General features: G+C 39.4%; 1 protein-coding gene across 1 annotated transcript in view; it reads right to left on the reverse strand.

Annotated features, from left to right (window-relative positions):
- malrd1 (MAM and LDL receptor class A domain containing 1) overlaps positions 1-24,685 on the reverse strand; it is a 118,508-nt gene that overhangs the window by 85,835 nt on the left and 7,988 nt on the right. Inside the window, exons 5-17 of the mRNA XM_062993528.1 lie at positions 23,346-23,439; positions 20,537-20,656; positions 19,114-19,266; positions 18,010-18,115; positions 17,554-17,921; positions 17,006-17,439; positions 11,504-11,591; positions 9,501-9,680; positions 9,242-9,401; positions 6,848-7,004; positions 6,541-6,651; positions 3,859-4,072; positions 1,364-1,611 (exon numbers count right to left, since the gene is read on the reverse strand). Of these exons, the coding sequence (XP_062849598.1) occupies positions 1,364-1,611; positions 3,859-4,072; positions 6,541-6,651; positions 6,848-7,004; positions 9,242-9,401; positions 9,501-9,680; positions 11,504-11,591; positions 17,006-17,439; positions 17,554-17,921; positions 18,010-18,115; positions 19,114-19,266; positions 20,537-20,656; positions 23,346-23,439 (2,433 nt within the window). The remainder of the gene's footprint in view (positions 1-1,363; positions 1,612-3,858; positions 4,073-6,540; positions 6,652-6,847; positions 7,005-9,241; positions 9,402-9,500; positions 9,681-11,503; positions 11,592-17,005; positions 17,440-17,553; positions 17,922-18,009; positions 18,116-19,113; positions 19,267-20,536; positions 20,657-23,345; positions 23,440-24,685) is intronic.

The raw sequence follows: 24,685 nt of genomic DNA on the forward strand, positions 1-24,685 counted from the left end.
CTCTTTGACAGAATGATTGATAGCTGTAATCTGGGAATGATAAGAAACACAGTCAGGTTCAGTGGTTGACTGATGTGGTTCAGTAACACAGACTTTTACAGACACTGACGAGGACACTGCCTCACTCATCTATCCATCCATCCATCCATCCATCCATCCATACATACATACATACATACATACATACATACATACATACATACATACATCCATCCATACATCCATCCTTCCATACATCCATCATCCATACATCCATCCTTCCATCCATCCATACATACATCCTTCCATTCATCTATCTATCCATCATCCATCCATCCATCCATCCATCCACACATCCATCCTTCCATACATCCATCCTTCCATCCATCCATACATACATCCTTCCATTCATGAATCTATCCATCATCCATCCATCCATCCATCCATCCATCCACACATCCATCCTTCCATCCATACATACATTCCATACATACATCCTTCCACACATCCATCCATTCATCCAGCCTTCCATACAAGTCTCTTTCTCTTTGACAGAATGACTGATAGTTGTAATCTGGGAATGATAAGAAACACAGTCAGGTTCAGTGGTTGACTGATGTGGTTCAGTAACACAGACTTTTACAGACACTGACTAGGACACTGCCTCACTCATCTATCCATCCATCCATACATACATACATACATCTATCCATCCATCATCCATCCACCCATCCATACATCCATCCTTCCATCCATCCATCCATCCATCCATCCATCCATCCATCCTTCCATCCATCCATCCATCCATCCATCCTTCCATACATCCATCCTTCCATACATCCATCCATCCATCCTTCCATACATCCATCCTTCCATACATCCATCCATTCATCCATCCACACATCCATCCTTCCATCCATCCATCCATCCATCATCCATCCATCCATCCATCCATCCTTCCATCCATCCTTCCATACATACATCCATCCATCATCCATCCATCCATCCATCCTTCCATACATACATACATCCACACATCCATCCTTCCATACATCCATCCATCCATCCATGCATCCAGCCAGTCAGCCAACCAGCCAGTCAGTCAGCCAGCCATCCAGTCTATAGCCTCTTCTCTCTAGTCTTTGTTCATAATGCTGTCTTTTAAATACTTTGTGTTTGTTTTACACTGTGGTACAAAAGTATGTGGGTATCCCTTGCATATATTGGGAAAGTTTAGCTTTTTTAGCCACACCAGCTGTTAGAGAGCACAAAGTCAATTATGCAACCATGCAATTTCCACAGGACCTGTTACGGCAGCAAAAGAGACAAACGTAAAAAGAGGTATAGTGGAAAGTACTGTTATTAGTACCAGATATATTCTAACCTTGCAATTCCTGCTGCGAGGGCTGAACAAAGGGCCGGAAATCTGTGCCATGTCTCCAGGGGCCTTGGGGAAGGAGGTCTCCAGATACACATAGTGGCCTGATGAATTGTGCAGGGTGTGGTCAGTGGCTGGGCCCGTTCCCAAAGTGGGGGTTCTTCCTTCTTTAATCAGCCAGTCAGAACTGTCACTCTGCACTTGTGACCAGGAGCAAAGGTCGAATTCAAAGTTGCAGCGGCCACGAAAACCCTCTGGAGAAAAACGTATAATCAAATGATTAGAAACCAAAACACATTTGGTTTACTCACTCACTCACTTTCTTTATCGCTTATCCAATCAGGGTCGCGGGGGGTGCTGGAGCCTATCCCAGCTTTTCAATGGGTGCAAGGCACACAGTAACACACTGGACAGAGCGCCAGTCCATTGCAGGGCAGACACACAAACACACACACACATACACACACACACCCATTCACCTATAGTGCAATTCAGTGTCTCCAATTAACCTGACTGCATGTTTTTGGACTGTGGGAGGAAACCAGAGCTCCTGGAGGAAACCCACACAGACCCAGGATCTTCTTGCTGTGAGGCGACAGTGCTACCCACCGAGCAGTGTTAATTTCGTTGACGAATGATTTTCGTCATAGTTTTCGTCAACGAACCTTTTTTTCATGACGAAAACGAGACGAAAACTAAATAAAAACTACATAAAAGGATAAAAACTATGACGAAATGAATCGACACTTTCGTCAACGAATAAAAACGAGACGAAAATGTTTGGCAGGGACGACATCCAATAACTGATTTAGTTTTGTGGAAGGTAGGGACAAGTTAGGAAGAGATCCAATCAGAACTACTTTAGCGTAGGGACAAGCCGATTAGCCATCCAATCAGTACTAATCTTTTGCAGTAACGCGGTAAGACCACACTCGCACACATTTGATCTAAACCCGGGAAGACCAGACTAGCCTGTGAACTGTCTTTACTCATGGAACTAGGTTAACTCCACAATGTCAACAGGGAGAAAGAGGAGAGCCGATATATGGACACATTTCTCATTTGACGTCATGAAAAACAAGACGATGTGTAAACCATGTGGGGCGACGATCTCGGGTAAAAACACAAATCTGAAACATCTGGCACTGCTGGCAGTATAATGGAAACATAATGGCACTGCAGCTTTTATGGTACCCAGTTTAATAAAGAATGTAATATGCAATTTGTTATAAACAATGCATATATTTTTCAGGCAGAGCAGGCCTACTGGTCATTAATATTTTGTTATTGTTATGCTCAATAAGCAAGGTCAGTTAAATAAAGATGTTTGAAATAAGTTAAATCTGTTTTTGTGTGTATTGCACATTCAAACATTAATAATATTCCATAACTGGTTAAAAAATGTTTAATTTTGTGTAAGTGTATATAATGACTTAAATAATTTAAGGGAAGTGATAAAAAAGCATTTACATTTTACACCCTTTATATGTATTTTAGGGCGGCACGGTGGCTAAGTGGGTAGCGCTGTCGCCTCACAGCAAGAAGGTCCTGGGTTCGAACCCCAGGTGGGGCGGTCCGGGTCCTTTCTGTGTGGAGTTTGCATGTTCTCGTCGTGTCTGCGTGGGTTTCCTCCCACAGTCCAAAGACGTGCAAGTGAGGTGAATTGAAGATACAAAATTTGTCCATGACTGTGTTCGATATAACCTTGTGAATCAAATAAACTTATGTAATGAGTAGCTACCGTTCCTGTCATGAATGTAACCAATGTGTAAAAACATGACGTTAAAATCCTAATAAACAAACAAATATGTATTTTAGTCGACTGAATCAACTGTAGATTTAGTCGACTAAAGTATTATGATAATTAGTCGACTAAAACTAGACTAAAACGAAAACAATTCAGATGACTAAATTACGACTAAAACTAAATGACATTTTAGTCAAAAGACTATGACTAAAACTAAATCAAAATTTGCTGTCAAAATTAACACTGCCACCGAGCCACCGTGCCACCTACATTTGGTTTACATACAATAAATAACAGATAATTCATTTGAATAAATAAGTTATAGCACTGTTAAACATACATTATGGTTCAGCACTGTATCAACATATGACAACATTACTCTGGGACTGCAGGGCCTAGCATGTGCTTCCTTAAACACATGGCATATGTAACATTATAAGCCTAAACACAAGCACCAATTGACCAATTTTATAATTCAGCACTTTGTCCTTTACATGTGTTGAAGGGGGCATGTCTATGGATATTATATTATATTTCTATTTGTTTTATTACAAAAGGGTCTGTGGCCCATGTTTGAATATAGCTTGGACACCCCTGATCTAAGCAAAGCACCACTGTGAAAGCAAACATGCTTGCAGTTGTGCAAAAACATTCAGCTGACCCTGTGTGAGTGGGTGAGTTTGACAGGTCTAGCATCTAGCAAGCTTGTTATGTCGTAATATATATAGTTGTGTATAGTAGTGTATAATATTACGGCAAATGTAGTAGTTCTCGTCTGAGCCGTCCCCACAGTGGTCGATGAAGTCACACAGGTTGCCAAGAGGGATACAAAGCCCGTTAGCACAAGCAAACTCATCCTTCGTGCAAGGAAAAGCCGAGAAAATAAGCGGTGCACAGTTTGTAAACTGTACATCATCGAGCACCACATCACCCATGTAGCTAACACCTCGCTTAGCACGGAGGATCACCTGCAGAGAACACACACACACACAGTTACACTACTTTATTATTACTGGTCTGTAGTTATTAAAAGGGCAGCTGGGGTTGGGGTGGAGTATATATTTTAGTATTACAAAACAGTTTTTGGAAATTTTCTTAATGGGTGCCCAAGGATCTAAAAACTAGGGAAAAAAAGAGTAGGCAGGAAAAAGTTCATGAGTCAGCTCAAGGTGGTGTTCTACCTGCCTGTCAATCATCTTTTCATTAGCATTAAGGAATTCTAAGCATGACTTCCAGTGTGTTTGGGGAATGACAATGAAAGTTACAATAAGGTAGAAGAGCCAAGTTTGTCTGTTGATTTTAAATTAGCTGCCTTAAAATGCATGCTATAAAAAGCAGTTTAAAGTTATTATATATTTAATAATATAAAATGCATTAAGACAGTGGCACAGAAAGAGCACTTCAGTTCACTTCAAGAAGCATTTTAAAAGTTTATTATATACAGTGCAGTAAAAAAAGTATTTGCAGGGATATTCCACTAGCGCTGAGATTCTGAACTCCCCGGCACTGGTTGGCTGAATGCCATCTTGTGGCAGACAAAATTGGCCACAGAGAATGCTCTGTGGGAAAAGGCTGGGCTAAGTGTGTGGGGTCTTCAAACTCTATGTAAGGACCCTGGTTAGAAGACGAGGCGCCTGTGCAGAAATGGATTAGCCTCATGTGCAAATCTACTGATGCACGGGCAATAAAGAAGGGAATGAGGGCTGCGCATGCGTCAAAAGGGGTGTGGAGCAGCCAAATATACTCCACTCGAACGTAATTGGGATCCCCAGCAGCGATAGACTAATTGGCTATGCTAAAATCTGGAGAAAAAGGGAGAAAATGCATAAATAAATGGAAAAAATGGCGTGATGCGTGAATCCCCTAAAGTATAGGTGAATAGAGGGGTCAATGGACTGCGCACACTTCGATGGGAGCGTGTGTCAGGCTAATACACCCTTCTTGGATGCGATTAGGGTCCCCAGCAGCTTAAGACTAAGTGGCTATGCTAAATAAAGTACAGTATATGCTTTCATCCTGATTTTTCTTATTCTTCATATTTATTGCACTAAATTGTTCCAGATCTGTGAACAGATCAGGAACCCAAAAGTGCATTTGAGTTTGTGCTTAAAAGCTTTTTTGTATTGCTAAATTGAAGCAATTTATATGTCTTCACATTGAGCTAAAAGCCTGGTTTACAATTAACAAAAGCATTTGACTGCAAATACTGCTGCTACAGATGGCACAGTTTGTTATGAGGTTTAGGCAGACAATTTGTTTTCTAAGATATCAGAGGTGCATTACCTTTAGAATCATTGGGATTTCTGCATCGTCTCATTGTAAAGTTACTCATAAAATGTGTTCCCAACTTCATTTAAGTCATTAGATTTAATGGTGGGTAGCACTGTCGCCTCACAGCAAGAAGGTCCTGAGTTCGATCCCCAGGCGGGGCGGTCCGAGTTCCTTTTTGTGCAGTTTGCATGTTCTCCCTGTGTCTGCGTGGGTTTCCTCCGGGAGCTCCGGTTTCCTCCCACAGTCCAAAAACATGCAGTCAGGTTAATTCGAGACACTGAATTGCCCTATAGGTAAATGTGTGTGTGTGTGTGTGTATGTGTGTGTGTATGTATGTGTGTCTGCCCTGCGATGGACTGGCGCCCCATCCACCACAAGGTGTGTCAACACTTCAATTTACATTTTCAGTATTTAGCAGACACTTTTATCCAAAGCGACTTACAGTACTGTGACAGTATTTTGTACTAAGCAATTCAGGGTTAAGGGCCTTGCTCAAGAGCTTAACAGTGGCAACCTGGCGGTGCTGGGGCTTGAACCAGCAACCCTTTGATTACCAGTCCAGTACCTGCATGTTCTACTAGGCTATTGCCCTATTATAGTTGTGTATTTATTTATTAGGATTTTAACGTCATGTTTTACACACTTCGGTTACATTCAAGACAGCAATGGTAGTTATGGACAATTTAGTATCTCCACGTCACCTTACTTGCATGTCTTTGGACTGTGGGAGGAAACCACTGCAGACACGGGAAGAACATGCAAACTCCACACAGAAAGGACCCAGACCGCCCCACCTGGGGATCGAAGCCAGGAACTTATTGCTGTGAGGCGACAGTGTTACCCACTGAGCCACAGTGCCACCCCACAACACAGTGGCTTTAATAACCTGTGGAAGCTCAAGCAGCAGTAATGATGTTATGTGTAATAACTAATCACACTTCTGATTATTCTGATTCTGTTCTATGATTTTACACATGAACCATTCTGAAGTCATGAGTCTGACTTTGAATAATATGCATTTAAAACCAATTACCTGTATCAGTCACTGTATTTTGTAAGAAGTAGTGTTGTTCATTAAGGTTTATCATACATTTTGTAAATCTTATCACCTGTATTATAAACTGTATTATTTTAGCTCATAAGAGTAAGATCAGTCAAACACAACCTGGAAATTGTGACGGATTCCGATAAAGACCTCGCCACGCATCCAGAAACTGCCTTGGTTTCCAGTTGCAGACCACACTTCATAAGTGAGATTACCAAACTTGATAAGAACCTGCAAACACAAACATGTTAAAAAAGCATTGACTTGCAGATCATTTGAAAAGATATTGAAGTAAAAATAATTAAATAGATCTACTGTTAATAACAAAAAATTATAGAAGCATGTGCTGTGCACACTACCTATCAAATATAGATAAAAGTTATGTTTCAAAAGCTCAACCTCAAAAATTAATCATATAAATACTCACCTGAAGCGTTCCTACAGTGAAGCCACTCATGTAGTACCAGAATCCCATGATGCACTGGGGCCCTGTGCCAGTAATTGGTGGGGTAATAAGATCAGACATGTGGCCATATCCTCCGTTTGAGCTGTCTGCATACATGTACCATCCATCTGCAGTTCCACTGTGTCCAAAACATATAAACATGAAGATCAAAAACTAAAAAACAGAAGGAGAAAGCAGCTGAAATGGATGGAACTTGTGGATCTCAAACAGACCTTTTTAAATTTGGCTAACTTCACAAAAATATCCAGAATAGCACACAGTTTAAACATTTTTTTTTCTTAAAGAAACATTGGAGCTGTAGGGTGTTTGATTTATCATTATCTCTGTTGTAAAGGGTGCTCACTAAAACCTTCTGGGAACTTAATATGCTCTAATACAATCTCTGGTAGGTAGCACTGTCACCTCACAGCAAGAAGGTCCTGGGTTCAATTCCCAGGTGGCGCAATCCGGGTCCTTTCTGTGTGGAGTTCGCATGTTCCCCCTGTGTCTGCGCGGGTTTCCTCCGGGTGCTCTGGTTTTCTCCCTGACATGCAGCCAGGTTAATTGCCCTAGTCTGTGTGTGAATGTGTTTGTTTGCCCTGTGATGGACTGGCGACCTGTCCAGGGTGTTTCCTACATTTCACCTGGTGAACTGGACCCACCATGACCCAGAATCAGATAAAGCAGTGGTAAAACAGACAATGAATACATTTTAATTTCATTATTTTAAATAATTTAAAAATTATTTAAAAGTGTGTTTTGTAGTAAGAGAGTGCAGGTGCTAGACTGACCTGCCTGCACTTCAGACCTGTCATAGAATAGCAAACAAAACTCCGCACTGTTAACAGCTTAAGTGTTTTAATGAGAAAACATTGGGGGAAAATCCACTTTTACAACAACTACAGTTGGTGTCCTTAGTAAACATGCCCCCTGTCCTAACTAACCTTTTTTTGAAATGTGTTAAAGCGATACAATTTAGAATCATTGCATGTACAAAAAAAACCCACCTGTAAAACCCACCTGTAATAGTACTGTTTTGAGTTAAATTCAGGTTAAAAGGGATATTTTTATTTACATTCCCTTTCCTAACTTTTTAAAATTGAATTTGTATGTCATTTTTGTTGTATACTTGTTAACAATGGATGTGTCTGGAGCACCCAAACTAAATAATTGAGGAAGTGTACACATGCGTTTGGCCATACAGTGCATATACACATTATTGTGACCACCTCCTACTGTCAATGGCAGCAGCTTGTAGCTCATGAAGGAAGTCACATTTCGTGGCTGGCTTGGTGGGTATATAAGATGTGCTATATGCTGTCTGCACATACTCTGATCAGCCATAACATTAAAACCACCTCCTCGTTTCTACACTCACTGTCCATTTTATCAGCTCCACTTACCATGAAGGAGCACTTTGTAGTTCTACAATTACTGCCTGTAGTCTATCTGTTTCTCTGCATGCTTTGTTAGCCCCCTTTCATGCTGTTCTTCAATGGTCAGGACTCTCCCAGGACCACCACAGAGTAGGTATTATTTGGGTGGTGGGTCATTCTCAGCACTGCAGTGACACTGACATGGTGGTGGTGTGTTAGTGTGTGTTGTGCTGGTATGAGTGAATAAGACACAGCAGTGCTGATGGAGTTTTTAAACACCTCACTGTCACTGCTGGACTGAGAATAGTCCACCAACCAAAAACATCCAGCCAACAGCGACCCATGGGCAGCGTCCTGTGACCACTGATGAAGGTCTAGAAGATGACCAACTCAAACAGCAGCAATAGATGAGCGATCGTCTCTGACTTTACATCTACAAGGTGGATCAACTAGGTAGGAGTGTCTAATAGAGTGGACAGTGAGTGGACACGGTATTTAAAAACTCCAGCAGCGCTGTTGTGTCTGATCCACTCATACCAGCACAACACACACTAACACACCACCACCATGTCATTGTCACTGCAGTGCTGAGAATCATCCACCACCTAAATAATACGAAGGATCTTCCAGCAAGACAATGCAACATGTCACATGGCTAGAAATGTCCTACATTGGTTGGAAGAGCATGACCAAGACTTTTAAGTACTACCCTGACCCCCTAATTACCCAGATTTTAACTCAACTGAGCATCTGTGGGAAGACCTCAATCATCACGCTTGCTCTATGGATCTTCCCCCATGTATCCTCCAGCAGCTGTGGGATGCACTGCAGTCAGCATTTGTTTCAGATACCTGTGACAATCTACCAGGATTGTATTGAGTCTCTGCCAGCCTGTCTAGCTGCACACGACGGTTACTCTGGATATTAGCTGGTGGTCATAATAATGTGACTCTACTGTGTATGTTTTAGTACTAACTCAGATACAGATACAAAAACTCACAATGTATGGTCCTTAACAGGCCTATGAAATTCCTCCCCATGATGTATGGTTTCTCCCTGTCCTGTCAGCCACTGGAATGCATGAAATGGAACAGGAGGAGCAGGGCTTTCCAGCTTCCACCCACAAAAAACTCCATTCTCAAAATCACACCGTTCCTTCACTACACAAGGTTAAAAAAGACAGAAAGGCAAGAAGTTTGTGTGAGCAAAACAGGTGGTGGTTTATGTGCATACAGATCAATAGACCATAAAAGTCATACCACAGTCCTTTTCATCAGAGCCATCAGAGCAATCCAGTCGGAAGTTACACACTTGACTGTGACTCACACACTCTCCGTACACCCCACACACAAACTGGCCCTGCGGACAGCTGTGAGGAAGCACTGTTGGAAGGGTGAGCGCCGGAGCTATGGTGATGGCCTCCAGGGAGGGGAGTGTACCTGTACATAAAAAAACACACAAACAGGAAAGCTGGGATGTAAAAAATAAACCTACACTTACATTTATAGGACAGTTTAGAATAACATTGTGGGGGGTAGGCAGGTGTGAGGCCTCAGGTACTACATTTTAATGGACCTTTTACTCCCTGTACTTTCATTTGTCACCGCTTTGATTGATTACAAAGACTTCTTATCTGTCAGTTCCAAATGCTATTAAAATGGCATACTTTAAATTACTACAACTATGCAGAAAAAGCTAAAAGTTCTGAGTTTTGTGATTCTAATTCAAAATGTTTTGTTAGTGTATTCGCAAGAAACATTGCTAACAGAATGACATTAATTTCCATAGAAACCGTCTGCAGACATGCACTAACAGCCAGATGCACTCCCAGTCTTAGTGATGTCACGTCACGTACACATGCCCTTTCTGCCACAATAGCAGACATGGCCTGGCAACATGTTATCATTTGTCTGTTTCTGCCTAATGAGTCGAGAGGAACCATTATTATTTAATGCATTTAATACACCCATTTAATGTATTATTGATGCAGCTTAGCAGGAGCCTTTTGCTGTTTCTGCTAATAAAACGGATTTATTTATATATTTATATTCATACAGCCCAAATGTTTGCCATTTTTGCTTATTAAACTGACAGAATATCCTTATTGCAGCTTTAACTTTATAAATCCCTTTATCAATATTAAATTCTATTTAATCTACAGTCATGATTGTGCTGGCAGTGCATGTCTGCAGTCAAACCCTTTTCAAAATTTTACTTTCTAGTTTTTACACAGAAACACATAGAACATTTTTAAAAATGTAAGAAACAACATGTACATGTGAAAAATCATAAGCATAAATCTATCAAAGAATTATTATTTCGGAAATTTTTTCTTGGGTTATTATTTCTTCCAATGGGGATGTTTGCATCACACAAGGTCAACTGAAGAAACTTTATACCCGTTATTAAAACATCCTTGTAATCAGCCTGTGAGAGAGCACACTTTTTATTTCTTAATTTCTAAGATTTCTTAATGTAAAGTGCATGTGAATAAAGTAAAAAGAATGTAAATAAACCAAAAAAAGTTGAAATCTCCTCAGTGTTCTGGAACTGTTTTTTTATGGATCTATAGACCATTAACTGTTGATACTATCAGAGGTCAGAATACTTCTTTACATGTGATCACACAAAAGCAGACATGTTTCTTCATATTGAATTGAAATTATCAGACCTCCGATAGGTTTAGTAAAAAAAAAAATAGTTGATAACTTGCTCTGTACAGGAGAGAAGGCAGAAAAACACTGACTTGGCCAGTTTGGACAGAAATACAATCTCAGGGAAGCATCAGTAAAGGTTGGAAATATCCTGGTCTCCCCTGATTAACTAATCTAGTCTAAATATGGTTTTTTAAAATATATATATTTACATTTTGTTCATGCATTTTCTACCTACTTTTTTTAGCGCGTCCAACTGCCCGATTGCGTCACGCTTCCTCTCCACTAATGCCGACCCCCGCTCTGATTTGAGGAGAATGAAGCTAATCCACGCCCCCTCCAACACATGGTCAGCAGCTGTATGCATTTTATCACCCACACTAGGCGAGTGCATCAGTTATGAGGAGTCCCTATCCGGCTTAAAAACCTTGCATTTCTTTATTAATTACTCATAAAATAGTCCTAATTACTCATTTATTAATTTTTATTTAAGCATATGTGGCATGTTTTTTTCTCCTGTAATGCCTTAATAAATTCAGTGTTTTTGGAAATGTGTTCAATAATGCTTAAACATAAGTAATTTACTTTTTGTAGTGTGCAACACGTACCTTCATATGGCTCACAACCGAAAAAGGAAAAGTCATCGATCGCAATATCTCCTGTGAAATCATCCCCCACTGTCCCCTCCACTAGAATCTGAGGAGACAAATAAAGAAAAGATTGGAAAAATAAAAGATAAGGACAAGAGTACAGCAGGGTCAAAACACTCTATATAACACTATACATGTATATATAGTGTTACAGTGTTTAGTTGCAGTATTAATCAATTATTATTATATTTAACTATAGTGTTATATATTATTGTTAGTATCTATTCCTGACATACAGCTGTGTTTTACCTAAAGTGCTGTACATGTACTCAGGTTTCCTCTGTGTAATATTATGCTTTGTCTGATGATCTAAAATATGTCATTATGACTAATATGCACTGACAGATTGAAATAAAATGGGTGAGATAACTACTTCAGACCACTGTACTCCTGAATGTTTTATAGTTCTGGGGTAAAGCTCAGTACTGTGTATAGCTGACATCACCAAGGTTACGCTGCTGATTACAGTTATCAGCTAAATGACATTGTTGTCTCAGTGTTTTTCACTACTCACTATGCATTTGTTCTATCTCTAATCTGACTTTCAGAAGCTTAAGTTTCTAACCCTAGTGTTGCACATAAATGCTATTTAAAATTAATCTGTAAGGCAAATATTTCTTTTATTTTAAATAGACCCCACATTAGAGTACAGCTGTGGTACTGAGTACTTGTTCCTATATGGTTAGATAGCCTGTCATTGAAGACTTAAACTCTGGTGAGGGAGAATGATCAGAGGTGGTGTTTTGCAAAATTATTATTGAATATTATTTTCACAGTGGAAATAATGGATAATAAGCCCACTAATTTATTAAAAGAACATTATCCAATAAGTTATCCAACTGATGTTTCTAAATAAATACCCCTTTACCCAGTAACTGTTTGCACCACCATAAGCAATAGCTTCTGATAATCGGATATTTCTTTCAAATCATTGTTAAGGAATTTTAGCCCACTATTCTTTGCAGACCAGCTTCAAATCAGACACACAATTAGGTTTTTCAAGCAAGAACTGCTTTACTGGGATCAAGTCAGGGCTTTGACAAGGCCCCTCTAAAACATGAACTTGCATTGTGATTTGGATTACTATTCTGCTGCAGGGTCAAATTAGGTCTCTGACCAAATGACCTTTCATTCTTCCTAGAAGTATTCTGATAAAATGATGATGTCTTTTTTTCTTTAATAATAGCAGGTTTTGATGCAGCAAAGCATTTTGCTTTTTGACCAATTTTAATTTGTTTGCTTATATAACATTGTTCCTAAATGTTTGGTCTACTACTGTACCCCCAAGAATTTATGCAATTTATTGTGTTAAATCAAATACAGAGATCTTAGCTGAGGTTAGATGTTCATTAGATGTTTTACAGGACTCTTTTGTGCTTGAAAGGCCCTTGTAAATCTTTAAATAGACCTGTCAGTGCTTGGTGGATTTACCACTGTTCTTTTCATTTGGAGATAAGGAGTCCTAGAGCCATAGAAATTGCTTTGTAACTTTTTTCACACTAATACATTTTATTAGTAAAAAATCTACATTTTTACTTTAATAGTGGCTAATATCAAGACTGGCTATGTTTAATCAGCTTTTTAATTTATTCTGGTAAATATGCTGATTGGGTAACCAAGGAGCTTTTATTCTTTACAAGGGTTACAAATCTGTTTCAAACAGCTTTTTCCATGAATAGAAACATTTCACAAATATTATATAATAATAATAATAATAGTTACATATTATATTGTCTTGTTTCAAAGGTAACACACGTAAACACAAATTTGTTTTAAATTATTATTATATTTATTACCTGGCCCTGAGTAATTGTCCCCTTAGCTACCAAAAAACCATTTGTCAAAACCCAATTGACAATTGGGTTTAATTTCACTAGCCACACCCTGACATTATTCCTGAAAGACTTGTTGAATCTTCACTTGAAAAAAACCGGCCTGGCGCCATATATCAAGCCATAAGGCCTTAAAAACTGCACGTAATGCCAGATAAAAAAAAAAAAAATGCAAATTCAAAACAGTCATTGACATCTACCAGTTAGGAAAGGGTTACAAAGTTATTGCTTATGCTCTGGGACTTTAGAGAACCACAGCAAGAGCCATGTCCCTGACTGAGGGGTAACATATAAATAATAAAGAGTAGAGGGCCATTAGCTGATCACTTGGAACGCCTTGTACAACAGCACTAATAGCAAAATGATGCTTACCAAGAAAAAGTGAAATCTGTTAGTGATATAGGATATATACCGGGTGGAGTAATTCCAATAGTTGAAAGGTGGGAGATAAGTATACCATGAATAATGGATCAAATGCAGCATTTTGATCTAAAGGAGCAGTATAGTGATATCACCTGAATCAGTCAAAAGTATAAGATCATTAAGGGACCTGCAAAAAAGCTGTCTCAATGCTGTGCATTGAACGGAAACCAGATTGAAAAGGTTCAAAAAGTTCATAAACACTAAGACTAAGTTTTCAAAGTGCAGACTTTAGGGGTAAACCATGAAAAGGAATGACCAAAATGCATCAACAACACAAAAAAACCCAGATAAACATCTAAAGGCATCACTTGCCTCCGTTAAGATCAATGTACATGTACATGCAAAAAGATAAGCAATGTTAGAAAAGAATTTAACACAAAGAATTTAAAAGAGAATTCCAAAGAACTTTGGAAATGGAGTGAAATAAAAGGAGATTAAATCTCCAAAATCAAGGGTCTGAAAGAGAAACCAGAAAAAGATTGCAAGGAGTCATTGCACCATAAATCACAGATAACTTCATGACGAAGGGAATACACTGGGTAAAACTGATGTTGGGTGCTATGCTGTGTTAAAATTGTTGTGTTATATGAATGACAGAATAGCCAAAGACCATAGTTTATGTTTGAAATCACTTTAAAGTATTTAAATTTAGTTGTAACTATATTTTTCTTTAGTGTTTGACTTGACTTTCCCTTTGGGATTAATATACACTGATCAGCCACAACCTCTCTATTTCTACACTCACTGTCCATTTTATCAGCTCCACTTACCATATAGAAGCACTTTGTAGTTCTACAATTACTGACTGTAGTCCATCTGTTTCTCTGCATTCTCTGTTAACCCCCTTTATGCTGTTCTTCAATGGTCAGGACCCCCACAGGACCACCACAGAGCAGGTATTATTTAGATGGTGGATCATTCTCAGCACTGCAGTGACACTGACATGGTGGTGGTGTGTTAGTGTGTGTTGTGCTGGTATGAGTGGATAAGACACAGCAGCACTGATGGAGTTTTTAAACACCTCACTGCCACTGCTGGACTGACAAGAGTCCACCAACCAACAACATCCAGCCAACAGCACCCTGTGGGCAGCATCCAGGTAGGAGTGTCTAATAGAGTGGACAGTGAGTGGACACTGTATTTAAAAACTCCAGCAGCGCTGCTGTGTCTGATCCACTCATACCAGCACAACAAACACTAACACACCACCACTATGTAATTGTCACTGCAGTGCTGAGAATCATCCACCACCTAAATAATACCTACTCTGTGGGGGTCCTGACCTTTGAAGAACAGGGTGAAAGCAGGCAAAAAAAGCATGTAGAGAAACAGATGTGCTTCTATATGGTAAGTGGAGCTGATAAAATGGACAGTGAGTGTAGAAACAAGGAGGTGGTTTTAATGTTATGGCTGATCAGTGTATGTTTTCAGTGGAAATATCTTTGCCATTACTCTCACTTAAAGTCTGGGGCATTCAAAAAGTCAAAAGAAAAGCTGTTTTATTGTTTTGTAAAATCAAGGCTGCATGCTGTTTATTCTTACAAGGAAAACACTAGCTCAATAAACGTTTCATTCGGGTGTAATTAATGAAGTGATAAAGTGATATTTAGTCATGGTAGTGCACAATCTGCTGGAATGACTATACTGTAGTATTAACAACTGTCCGGGGAAGGTGATGAAATTAAAAGTAGATCTGGATGGACATTGGTTAATAATGCTGAAGGGATTTTCTTTATATATGGATATAATAAAGGGACAGCTGTCTGATATTACAGTACCAAGGGAATGTTTTAATCTTTATCCACCCAAAAATAATGAATTTAATTAAGCCCAATGCCTTAGTGATTATAAATAGAATGTTATATTCCCCAAATTAAATCAGATTTTAAAATTCATTGTGATAGCGATTTAGAGACTAAAGAACTTATGTAAGCAATTGAAAAAAACGTTTCAATTTCAATCTATGGTCATTTAGTCCGGCTTTATCCCGCCCCTTATCTGAACAACAGGCCAATCGTTGTTCATGTGGCCGCTCAGCCGGCAAGGCAGAGCCGAGATTCGATACAATGTATTTGAGATCTCAGCTCTGGTGAACAGCGTGTGTTTTACCGCTGCGCCACCTGAGCAGCCTATCTCTAATTATTTATTCTTTATGTGCAGCCCAGTAGTAAATGACCCACAGACCGGTACCGGTCCTTGGCCTGCTGGTTGTGGACCACTGCTTTAGAGGTTTTAAAGATGACACTCTGATGACTACTTTACTTAACTAAAAAAATCAATCTTTGCCCTATAACTTTGCTGTAATTGATTGAATTGAATGGCCAGTGATAGCTTAGTGGTTAAGATACTGGACTAGTAATCGTAAGGTTGCCGATTCAAGCCCCGCCACCACCAAGTTGCCACTGTTGGGTCCCTGAGCAAGGCCCTTATCCCTCAATTGCTCATCGTGTTCCGCTCATTGTGTAAGTCGCTTTGACATTATTAGTAAGACATTATTATCATTATAAATATTGCTACTTTTTTATATAATGCCACTTTCCATTTATGTTAAGCCCCGTCTTGTATAATTAATGTATTTATGCCATATTTTGCATTAAATAATAAAGAGAATAATAATAATATGAATATGAATAATAAAAACTTATTATAAAAACATACGGTGGCACATATTAAGGCTCTTTGTGCTCCTGGAGCTCAGGTTGATGTTTCATGCCCCTCTCTCCAGGAGCACATGTTGGAGGTTGTTTGTTTATGGGATAAGCCAACACCTCCTCAATTGTGATTGGATAGTAGCCTGTGATCCACAGCTGCTCCTCATTTTAGGTGTAATGCCCAGAGCATGTTAGGGGAGCAGCTGCAGATCCTTTAGTGGAGACTATTTTGTTTTTTTCCAGGTCCTTTCGGTGCTGAGTTTGCATTTTCTCCCCGTGTCTGTGTGGGTTTTCTCTGGGAGCTCCGGTTTCCTCCCACAGTCCAAAAACATGCAGTCAAGTTAATTGGAGACACTGAATTGCCCTATGGGTGAATGGGTGTGTCTATGTGTGTGTGTTTGTGTGTCCGTCCTGCGATGGACTGGCGCCCTGTCCAGGATGTTACTGTGTGCCTTGCGCCCATTGAAAAGCTGGGATAGGCTTCAGCACTCCCCTGTGACCCTAATTGGAAAGTGAGTGAGTGAGTGAGCTTTTACTCTCAAGCATACTTTTACCTGAAATGGTCGAGCACTGTTGATGTAAAGGGACTTTCTGTGCCAAAAGTTGCCTTGGTCACCATGACGAACCCACAACATTTGGCCCCGCCCCTTGCTGTAGTTGCGGATGTAGACAGCGAGTCGGAAGACATGCTGGCCCAGCATGTGATAGTGAAACCTGAAGACACACCGTGGCTCCAAGCCCTGGGCCCTGCTGTGGGTGGGCTGAAAAGGTCGACTGATGAGAACAGCAGTGTCTTTGAATTGCTGAGGGGCAGAGGACTCGATGTAGAGGTAATGTCCATCCACAGTGTACAGGGTGTGGTCAGTATAAGGGCCAGTGTTGAGTGTAGGAGTGGGTCCTTGGATCCAGGTCCAATCAAAAATGTCTCCTTCTTCATCCTGAGTCCAGCTACAAAGCCCATCCTCAAAATCACACAGAAGCTCAACGGCTAGAAGATATGAGCCAAAAAAGACAAAAAAAATGTATATTGACTCAGCTATCAGTTAATTTTTTTAATTAATGACACAAATTTGTCTTTCCAACATCAAATAAGTGGACTTACAGCAGTTTTGCTCATCTGTTCCATCTCCACAGTCATCGACAAGATCACACAGCTTGAGGTGGTCCACGCATGCTCGGCTTTGCCCACAGTGAAAGTAATCAGTAGAGGGGCACTGTTCCATTGCCTTTGGAAGTGAGCAGTTATGAAAAACAATGTCATCTAGAGCAGAGATCCCGTAGTACACACCCAGGCTCAGCTTGGACACCAAGAGCTGAAAAGGCCTCGTCTGCCGGCCAAGCTGCAATGTCACTGGCTGCCAGTAGTTACCTTGATGGTAAAGTGTACGCCACAGAACTGTGAGGTTGTCCATACCTTCAATTTGCAAATACATATTGGCAGCACCCACAGACAAGCCAGCATTGTAATGCCTATAACCAACATATCAAGGGCACTTTTAATACTAATTAAAAAACTGACTATATATGACATATTTGAAAAATGAATTCACCCTTTTACCAGAAGGTAATGGAACAGTCTATGCCTGACTGTTGGAAAGTGGGACTCCGGAGCTTTGCATGCTGAGATAAACTGCTGCTGTTCTTCAAGACAAACATAAAGTGGCCTGAAAAACATGAAATCACAATTTTAATAGTATTAGAATGATGGAAGGTCAGTGTGTGTTGTGGATTTGATTTTGAATGTATTTAATTACTGTTTTTTAATTATTGTTTTACCCATCGATAAACAAACCCTATTTTCAGTAAACTCGGAACATGTAAAAAATGTATAAAAACAAGAATCTGTTATTTGTTAATTGTCCTCGACCTTTTTTTATTTATGCATTTTTCTCCCATTTTAGCGTAGTCAATTTTGTTTTCTGCTGCTGGGGATCCCTGATTGCAGTCGAGCTGGGTATATTGCTGCTCACACCTCCTCCGACCTGTGCACAGCCCTTTGCGGAACCCTTTTTAACCTATGCACTCTGCACAGGCTCCAATCAGGGTCCTTACACAGCGTTTGAAGACCCCACCCACATAGTCCAGTCATCCCGCCCTAGCAGAATCGTGTCTGCTGCAAGCACTGCCAATTATGCCCACTATATGGCACCCAGCCGACCGGCGGCAACGCCGAGTTTCGCACCGAGGAGTTCAGAATCTTGGCGCTGGTGTGCTAGCGGAATATCCTGAACCTTTTTTTAACTGACAAAAAAATATGCTCAGCTGAATTTAATATATTGAGGCAATTTCTCCAGAAATGGGGTTTACTTAGCCATTAGGCAATTGTAGCCTAGTGGTTAAGGTACTGGACCAGTAATCAGAAGGTTGCCAGTTCAGATCCCACCACTGCCAGGTTGCCACTGTTGGGCCCTTGAGCAAGGCCCTTAACCCTTAATTGCTTAGATTGTATACTGTCTCAACTGTAAGTCGCTTTGGATAAAAGCATCTGCTAAATGATGAAAATGTAAACTTTTTTAAATAAACTGGCACTACTGACAGTTCTAGTACTTTGCTAAAACCAAGTGTCTTTTGTTGATTATTAAATATGCAATGGCTCCCTCAGAAAAAAAAAATTTTGTACACCCTTGCTTTTTCCATGCAACGCTTTAGTGTGTGTACTTACCAGTGCTGGTATTGGTAGAATAGTCTGCTGGAGGTACTTGGTGTTGTTGCTCTGTAGAGACATCTTGAGGTGAGCTTCTGATCCAATCAAAACCATCACCTGGTGCAAACTCATACCATCCACACGAGTCAGTCTCAAAATCACAATGAGCAGCTGGAGAACATACACAATGTACATACACGCAGAATTACATATTAGCCCCTTTTTAAAACAATCACATCATTTACATATTGTGTAAATATACAGGATTTACACAATCAGACAGTTTACACAATACAATGTTTTATTGTAATACTAGGTTTCAAAAAGATATGAACAGTGCTTTAAATTGTTTTTAGAAAATGTGTTGCAGAATCTAGCTTTTTAGTCTATAGTTTTGCAGGATTAATATATAGACTACATTTAGGTTTTGGCTATTCTGTTAAAGCATACAACTTATTTAAGAAATTGTTATTCTGTAGCATGTAACGAGTATCAATCAAAAACACTATTATTATTATTATTATTGAGTATGAGGGCAGTCATTATTATTTTCTTACTTATTTACAATCTTAAAATTTGGGACAGTATGAAAAATGCAAATAACAATTGCGGTGTTTCTTACATTTGACTTTATTTTATGCACACAGTACAAACCCAAAATATTATAGATATTATAGATATAGATATAGATATAGATATAGATATATGGAATCAAATAATGTTGACCAGACAAAACATGAAATATCTTGGGTTCATTCTGTCTGCAATGAAATAGAAAGAAAAGTAAATACTGCATCTATATATTTTTTTCATGTTACCCCCAATTTTCCTCCAATTGCCCCTTTTGTATGGGATCTTCACTCTTGACCGAGGAGGGATGTGAGTAACACCCACCTGAATTGGCAAGTGCTGACCCCCTTCCACCAACAGAGGAATGTGCAGGACAATTAGTTGTTACTAACATTTTCCAGAGGCTCTAGCGCCCTTCAGTGCTAATGCACTGCAGCTGAACCAAACTCTATATAAACCAGCTCTGAGTTCAGCTCAGGGCTTAGTCTGTGCATTGCGCTCACAGCCAGTACAGTAGTGTGTACCCTACTCTTTGGGAGAGAGGGCCAAGCATTAACCTGTAATAGAGTTGTGCCACGTTGGTGGATCAAGTAGCTGGCATGTCATAACTGATCACAGTTACATTTAGTGCTCTAGTCTTCCTTAGGTCTTAGTTAATGTATTTGTTTGTTTCCCCCTTACAACATAATCTGTGTTTTAAAGGAAACCAATAATGTTAGCTTCCTCGTCTTTCAGTCTTTAACCCCTATTGTTTAGTTTTCTCCTGGAATGTTGTAGAGTGGTTGTTCAGCTGCTCCATTTGGGACCAAAAGCTTTATATAGTGAATAACTATCGTGTTATACATACAATACCATAATAAATAATACTTACAACATTTGGCCTCATCTTCGCCGTGAGGACAGTCTGAAGTAAAGTCACAAACTTTTGCTGCATCCACTAACACTCCTGCCCCACAGTCAAACTGAGACGGACTTGAGGAAAGTAACGTTCCTTTTGTTAGTGAGACACAATTAGGAGATACAATGTTACTACATAGTCAAATAAACAGTTAAAATGTAAAATTTATGCTATGGAATTGTTTACTAAATATAAAAATATTGAAAGCAATAAGTTATTAGCTAAATTGTTGCGTTGTTTAATTGCTTTAATTATAAAATATAACTGACAAAATAAACATAGCTTTGTAATTATTTAATGCAAATTTTGCAAATACATAATGACCATTTTTTGGTAAATACCAAAACCATTTTTTCATTGTATTGCTATGAATTTGTTGTTAAGACCAAAAAATTTTGGGCTTGGAATATTTTATACAGTAGTGTAGTGTTCCAATATATCCATGTTATTAAACTAAATTTTAATTGGGAAATTAAGGGGAAAGAAAACTGCTTTTTCTCTGCTACCAGTATGTCAGCATCAATTGATTCTTAAAAATGCATCTAAACTTGATGCTAGGATATATTTTATGATATTTATTATATTTATATATTATAGAGCTGTGCAGAGGTAAAAGTAAGCTGTAAACATATTTAACATGAAAAAGACAACCTTTCATAACTGAGACAGATTAAAAATGTCATTCATTTTTACTCTTCTTCTCTTTCATATGCACTGGTGGCAGCAGTTAAATGTGCCTTTTAGAACATGAAAAATGTCAGCAGCAGTGAAAACATGAGGGGCTGTTATATATATATATATACAGTGTATCACAAAAGTGAGTACACCCCTCACATTTCTGCAAATATTTCATTATATCTTTTCATGGGACAAGACTATAGACATGAAACTTGGATATAACTTAGAGTAGTCAGTGTACAGCTTGTATAGCAGTGTAGATTTACTGTCTTCTGAAAATAACTCAACACACAGCCATTAATGTCTAAATAGCTGGCAACATAAGTGAGTACACCCCACAGTGAACATGTCCAAATTGTGCCCAAATGTGTCGTTGTCCCTCCCTGGTGTCATGTGTCAAGGTCCCAGGTGTAAATGGGGAGCAGGGCTGTTAAATTTGGTGTTTTGGGTACAATTCTCTCATACTGGCCACTGGATATTCAACATGGCACCTCATGGCAAAGAACTCTTTGAGGATGTGAGAAATAGAATTGTTGCTCTCCACAAAGATGGCCTGGGCTATAAGAAGATTGCTAACACCCTGAAACTGAGCTACAGCATGGTGGCCAAGGTCATACAGCGGTTTTCCAGGACAGGTTCCACTCGGAACAGGCTTCGCCAGGGTCGACCAAAGAAGTTGAGTCCATGTGTTCGGCGTCATATCCAGAGGTTGGCTTTAAAAAATAGACACGAGTGCTGCCAGCATTGCTGCAGAGGTTGAAGACGTGGGAGGTCAGCCTGTCAGTGCTCAGACCATACGCCGCACACTGCATCAACTCGGTCTGCATGGTCGTCATCCCAGAAGGAAGCTGACGCACAAGAAAGCCCGCAAACAGTTTGCTGAAGACAAGCAGTCCAAGAACATGGATTACTGGAATGCCCTGTGGTCTGACGAGACCAACATAAACTTGTTTGGCTCAAATGGTGTCCAGCATGTGTGGCGGCGCCCTGGTGAGAAGTACCAAGACAACTGTATCTTGCCTACAGTCAAGCATGGTGGTGGTAGCATCATGGTCTTGGGCTGCATGAGTGCATGGGGAGCAGCGGTTCATTGAGGGAAACATGAATTCCAACATGTACTGTGACATTCTGAAACAGAGCATGATCCCCTCCCTTCGAAAACATGGCAGTTTTCCAACAGGATAACGACCCCAAACACAACCTCCAAGATGACAACTGCCTTGCTGAGGAAGCTGAAGGTAAAGGTGATGAACTAAACCCAATTGAGCACCTGTGGCGCATCCTCAAGTGGAAGGTGGAGGAGTTCAAGGTGTCTAACATCCACCAGCTCCGTGATGTCATCATGGAGGAGTGGAAGAGGATTCCAGTAGCAACCTGTGCAGCTCTGGTGAATTCCATGCCCAGGAGGGTTAAGGCAGTGCTGGATAATAATGGTGGTCACACAAAATATTGACACTTTGGGCACAATTTGGACATGTTCACTGTGGGGTGTACTCACTTATGTTGCCAGCCATTAAGACATTAATGGCTGTGTGTTGAGTTATTTTCAGAAGACAGTAAATCTACACTGCTATACAAGTTGTACACTGACTACTCTAAGTTATATCCAAGTTTCATGTCTATAGTGTTGTCCCATGAAAAGATATAATGAAATATTTGCAGAAATGTGAGGGGTGTACTCACTTTTGTGATACACTGTATATATATATATATATATAAATCATTGTACTTTATAGTTTTTACAAGGCACCTGCCTATACCATTTTGGAAACCATCACTGTAATTAACTGTTTGCAGTAGGGATATAACGATGCACCACAAGACAATTAAAAATTGGTGCATATGTGCTGTGATTCGAATCGGTTATTCATTTAAGATGATTCGAAATTCACTTTAAACAGCAGAGGGCACTGGCGCTATTCACCTCGCCTGGATGACGGCGCACTTCACAAAGTTGCCAGGTAGGGGATTTTCTAGCCAAATTTATTTATGCAAGAATACTTTCTTTATTTGTGTTATTCATTTATTTATATAATGTTGGATGAATGTTTTAAAATTTTATTTCAGGTTTTTTTTCAGGTGTGTGTGTGTGTGTGTGTGTTACCTGCTGGTACACAGCCTTGGCTGAATGACAGGTCATCTAAGGCAATTACCCCAGTAGGATCACTGTTGTCCAACACTAGTCCCCGAAATACTATCTGTAAAGTCATTTGTATGTTTTAATCATTTTTAATAGCAGGTAACATGTTAAAAATATTATTTAGATGTTTTAAAGAGCAGATCAGATCATTGATTTATTTATTTAAGAATAAATAATTAGATATCACAACAAAAGCTTCCATTTCCATCTTTGTGAAGTGGTATTTTCTGCAGTGATGCAGAAGTTATGGAGTAGACTGGACATAATGAACACACTTCTCGTGTTAGTGTCTCCTATGACCCGTAGGTGGGAACGTATTTTATTATGCTCGTCGTATAATTTTATTTTAAATCCTCCCGCCCCTGCCGGTCCGTGAAATTATATCTCATATGAAACTGGCAATGTGGCAAGACTTAACCCATCCTTACACAGAGTTTTATATCCAAGCATTGTATTGTATTGCTTGTTAAAGACGCTTTCTTAAACATGTTGCATGGTAGTTCAGTGATTAAGGTACTGGACTAGTAATCAGAGGGTTGCTGTGCAATGTTGCCACTGTTGGGCTCATCAGGAAGGCTTCTAATACTCAACTGTATGACCCGTAGGTGTTCGTATTGAGTCAGATCTGTAAAGTCACTTAAATTTCTCAATTATTTAGAACAAGTTACAGAATTACAATAAGCATATATTTACAAAAATCTTCTCTATTAAGTTGACAAGGAAAACATCAAATATCTATTTTTTTGTACAAATTATGGCTTTTATTTATTTTATTTATTTTTTAATTTCACATGCTATCCCAGTTTTTCAGGAGTTTAGGTTTGTATGTAAGAATATACCCTCTTAGAATCTGAGTAAATTTATAGACTGTGTGGGCTCTTAATAACCATTGATCCTGTATGTGGACTTTTATTTGTTAACTATTTTACCAAGCCTCCATAAATCAGGTCCATAAAGCACGTCTTACTAGTCAAAGTCCACTTCATGAATTTTCCAGCCTTGCACTTTATGGCTGAGGTTACTACATGAATGATAAACACAGAACCTTCTTTTTACAGCCCTACTGGAAGTTCAAAACAAACACCATTTTCAAAGTGCTTCTAAACTGGAATTTAATAATGATTAGATTCCTCTTCTTTAATTATATAGAATGCACATGCCATCTTTAGGTCAATTTTATTAAATAGATGATACTATTTTGAGGCTGCAACTGAAAGGACTCTTTACAATTTGCCTGCATTATTTACATGAAATATAGTTTTAAAAGCTCAACAAAAGAGTTCTGCATTAGAATTATGTCTGTA

The sequence above is a fragment of the Trichomycterus rosablanca genome, chromosome 4, assembly GCF_030014385.1.
Source record: "Trichomycterus rosablanca isolate fTriRos1 chromosome 4, fTriRos1.hap1, whole genome shotgun sequence".
Classification (NCBI taxonomy): domain Eukaryota; kingdom Metazoa; phylum Chordata; class Actinopteri; order Siluriformes; family Trichomycteridae; genus Trichomycterus; species Trichomycterus rosablanca.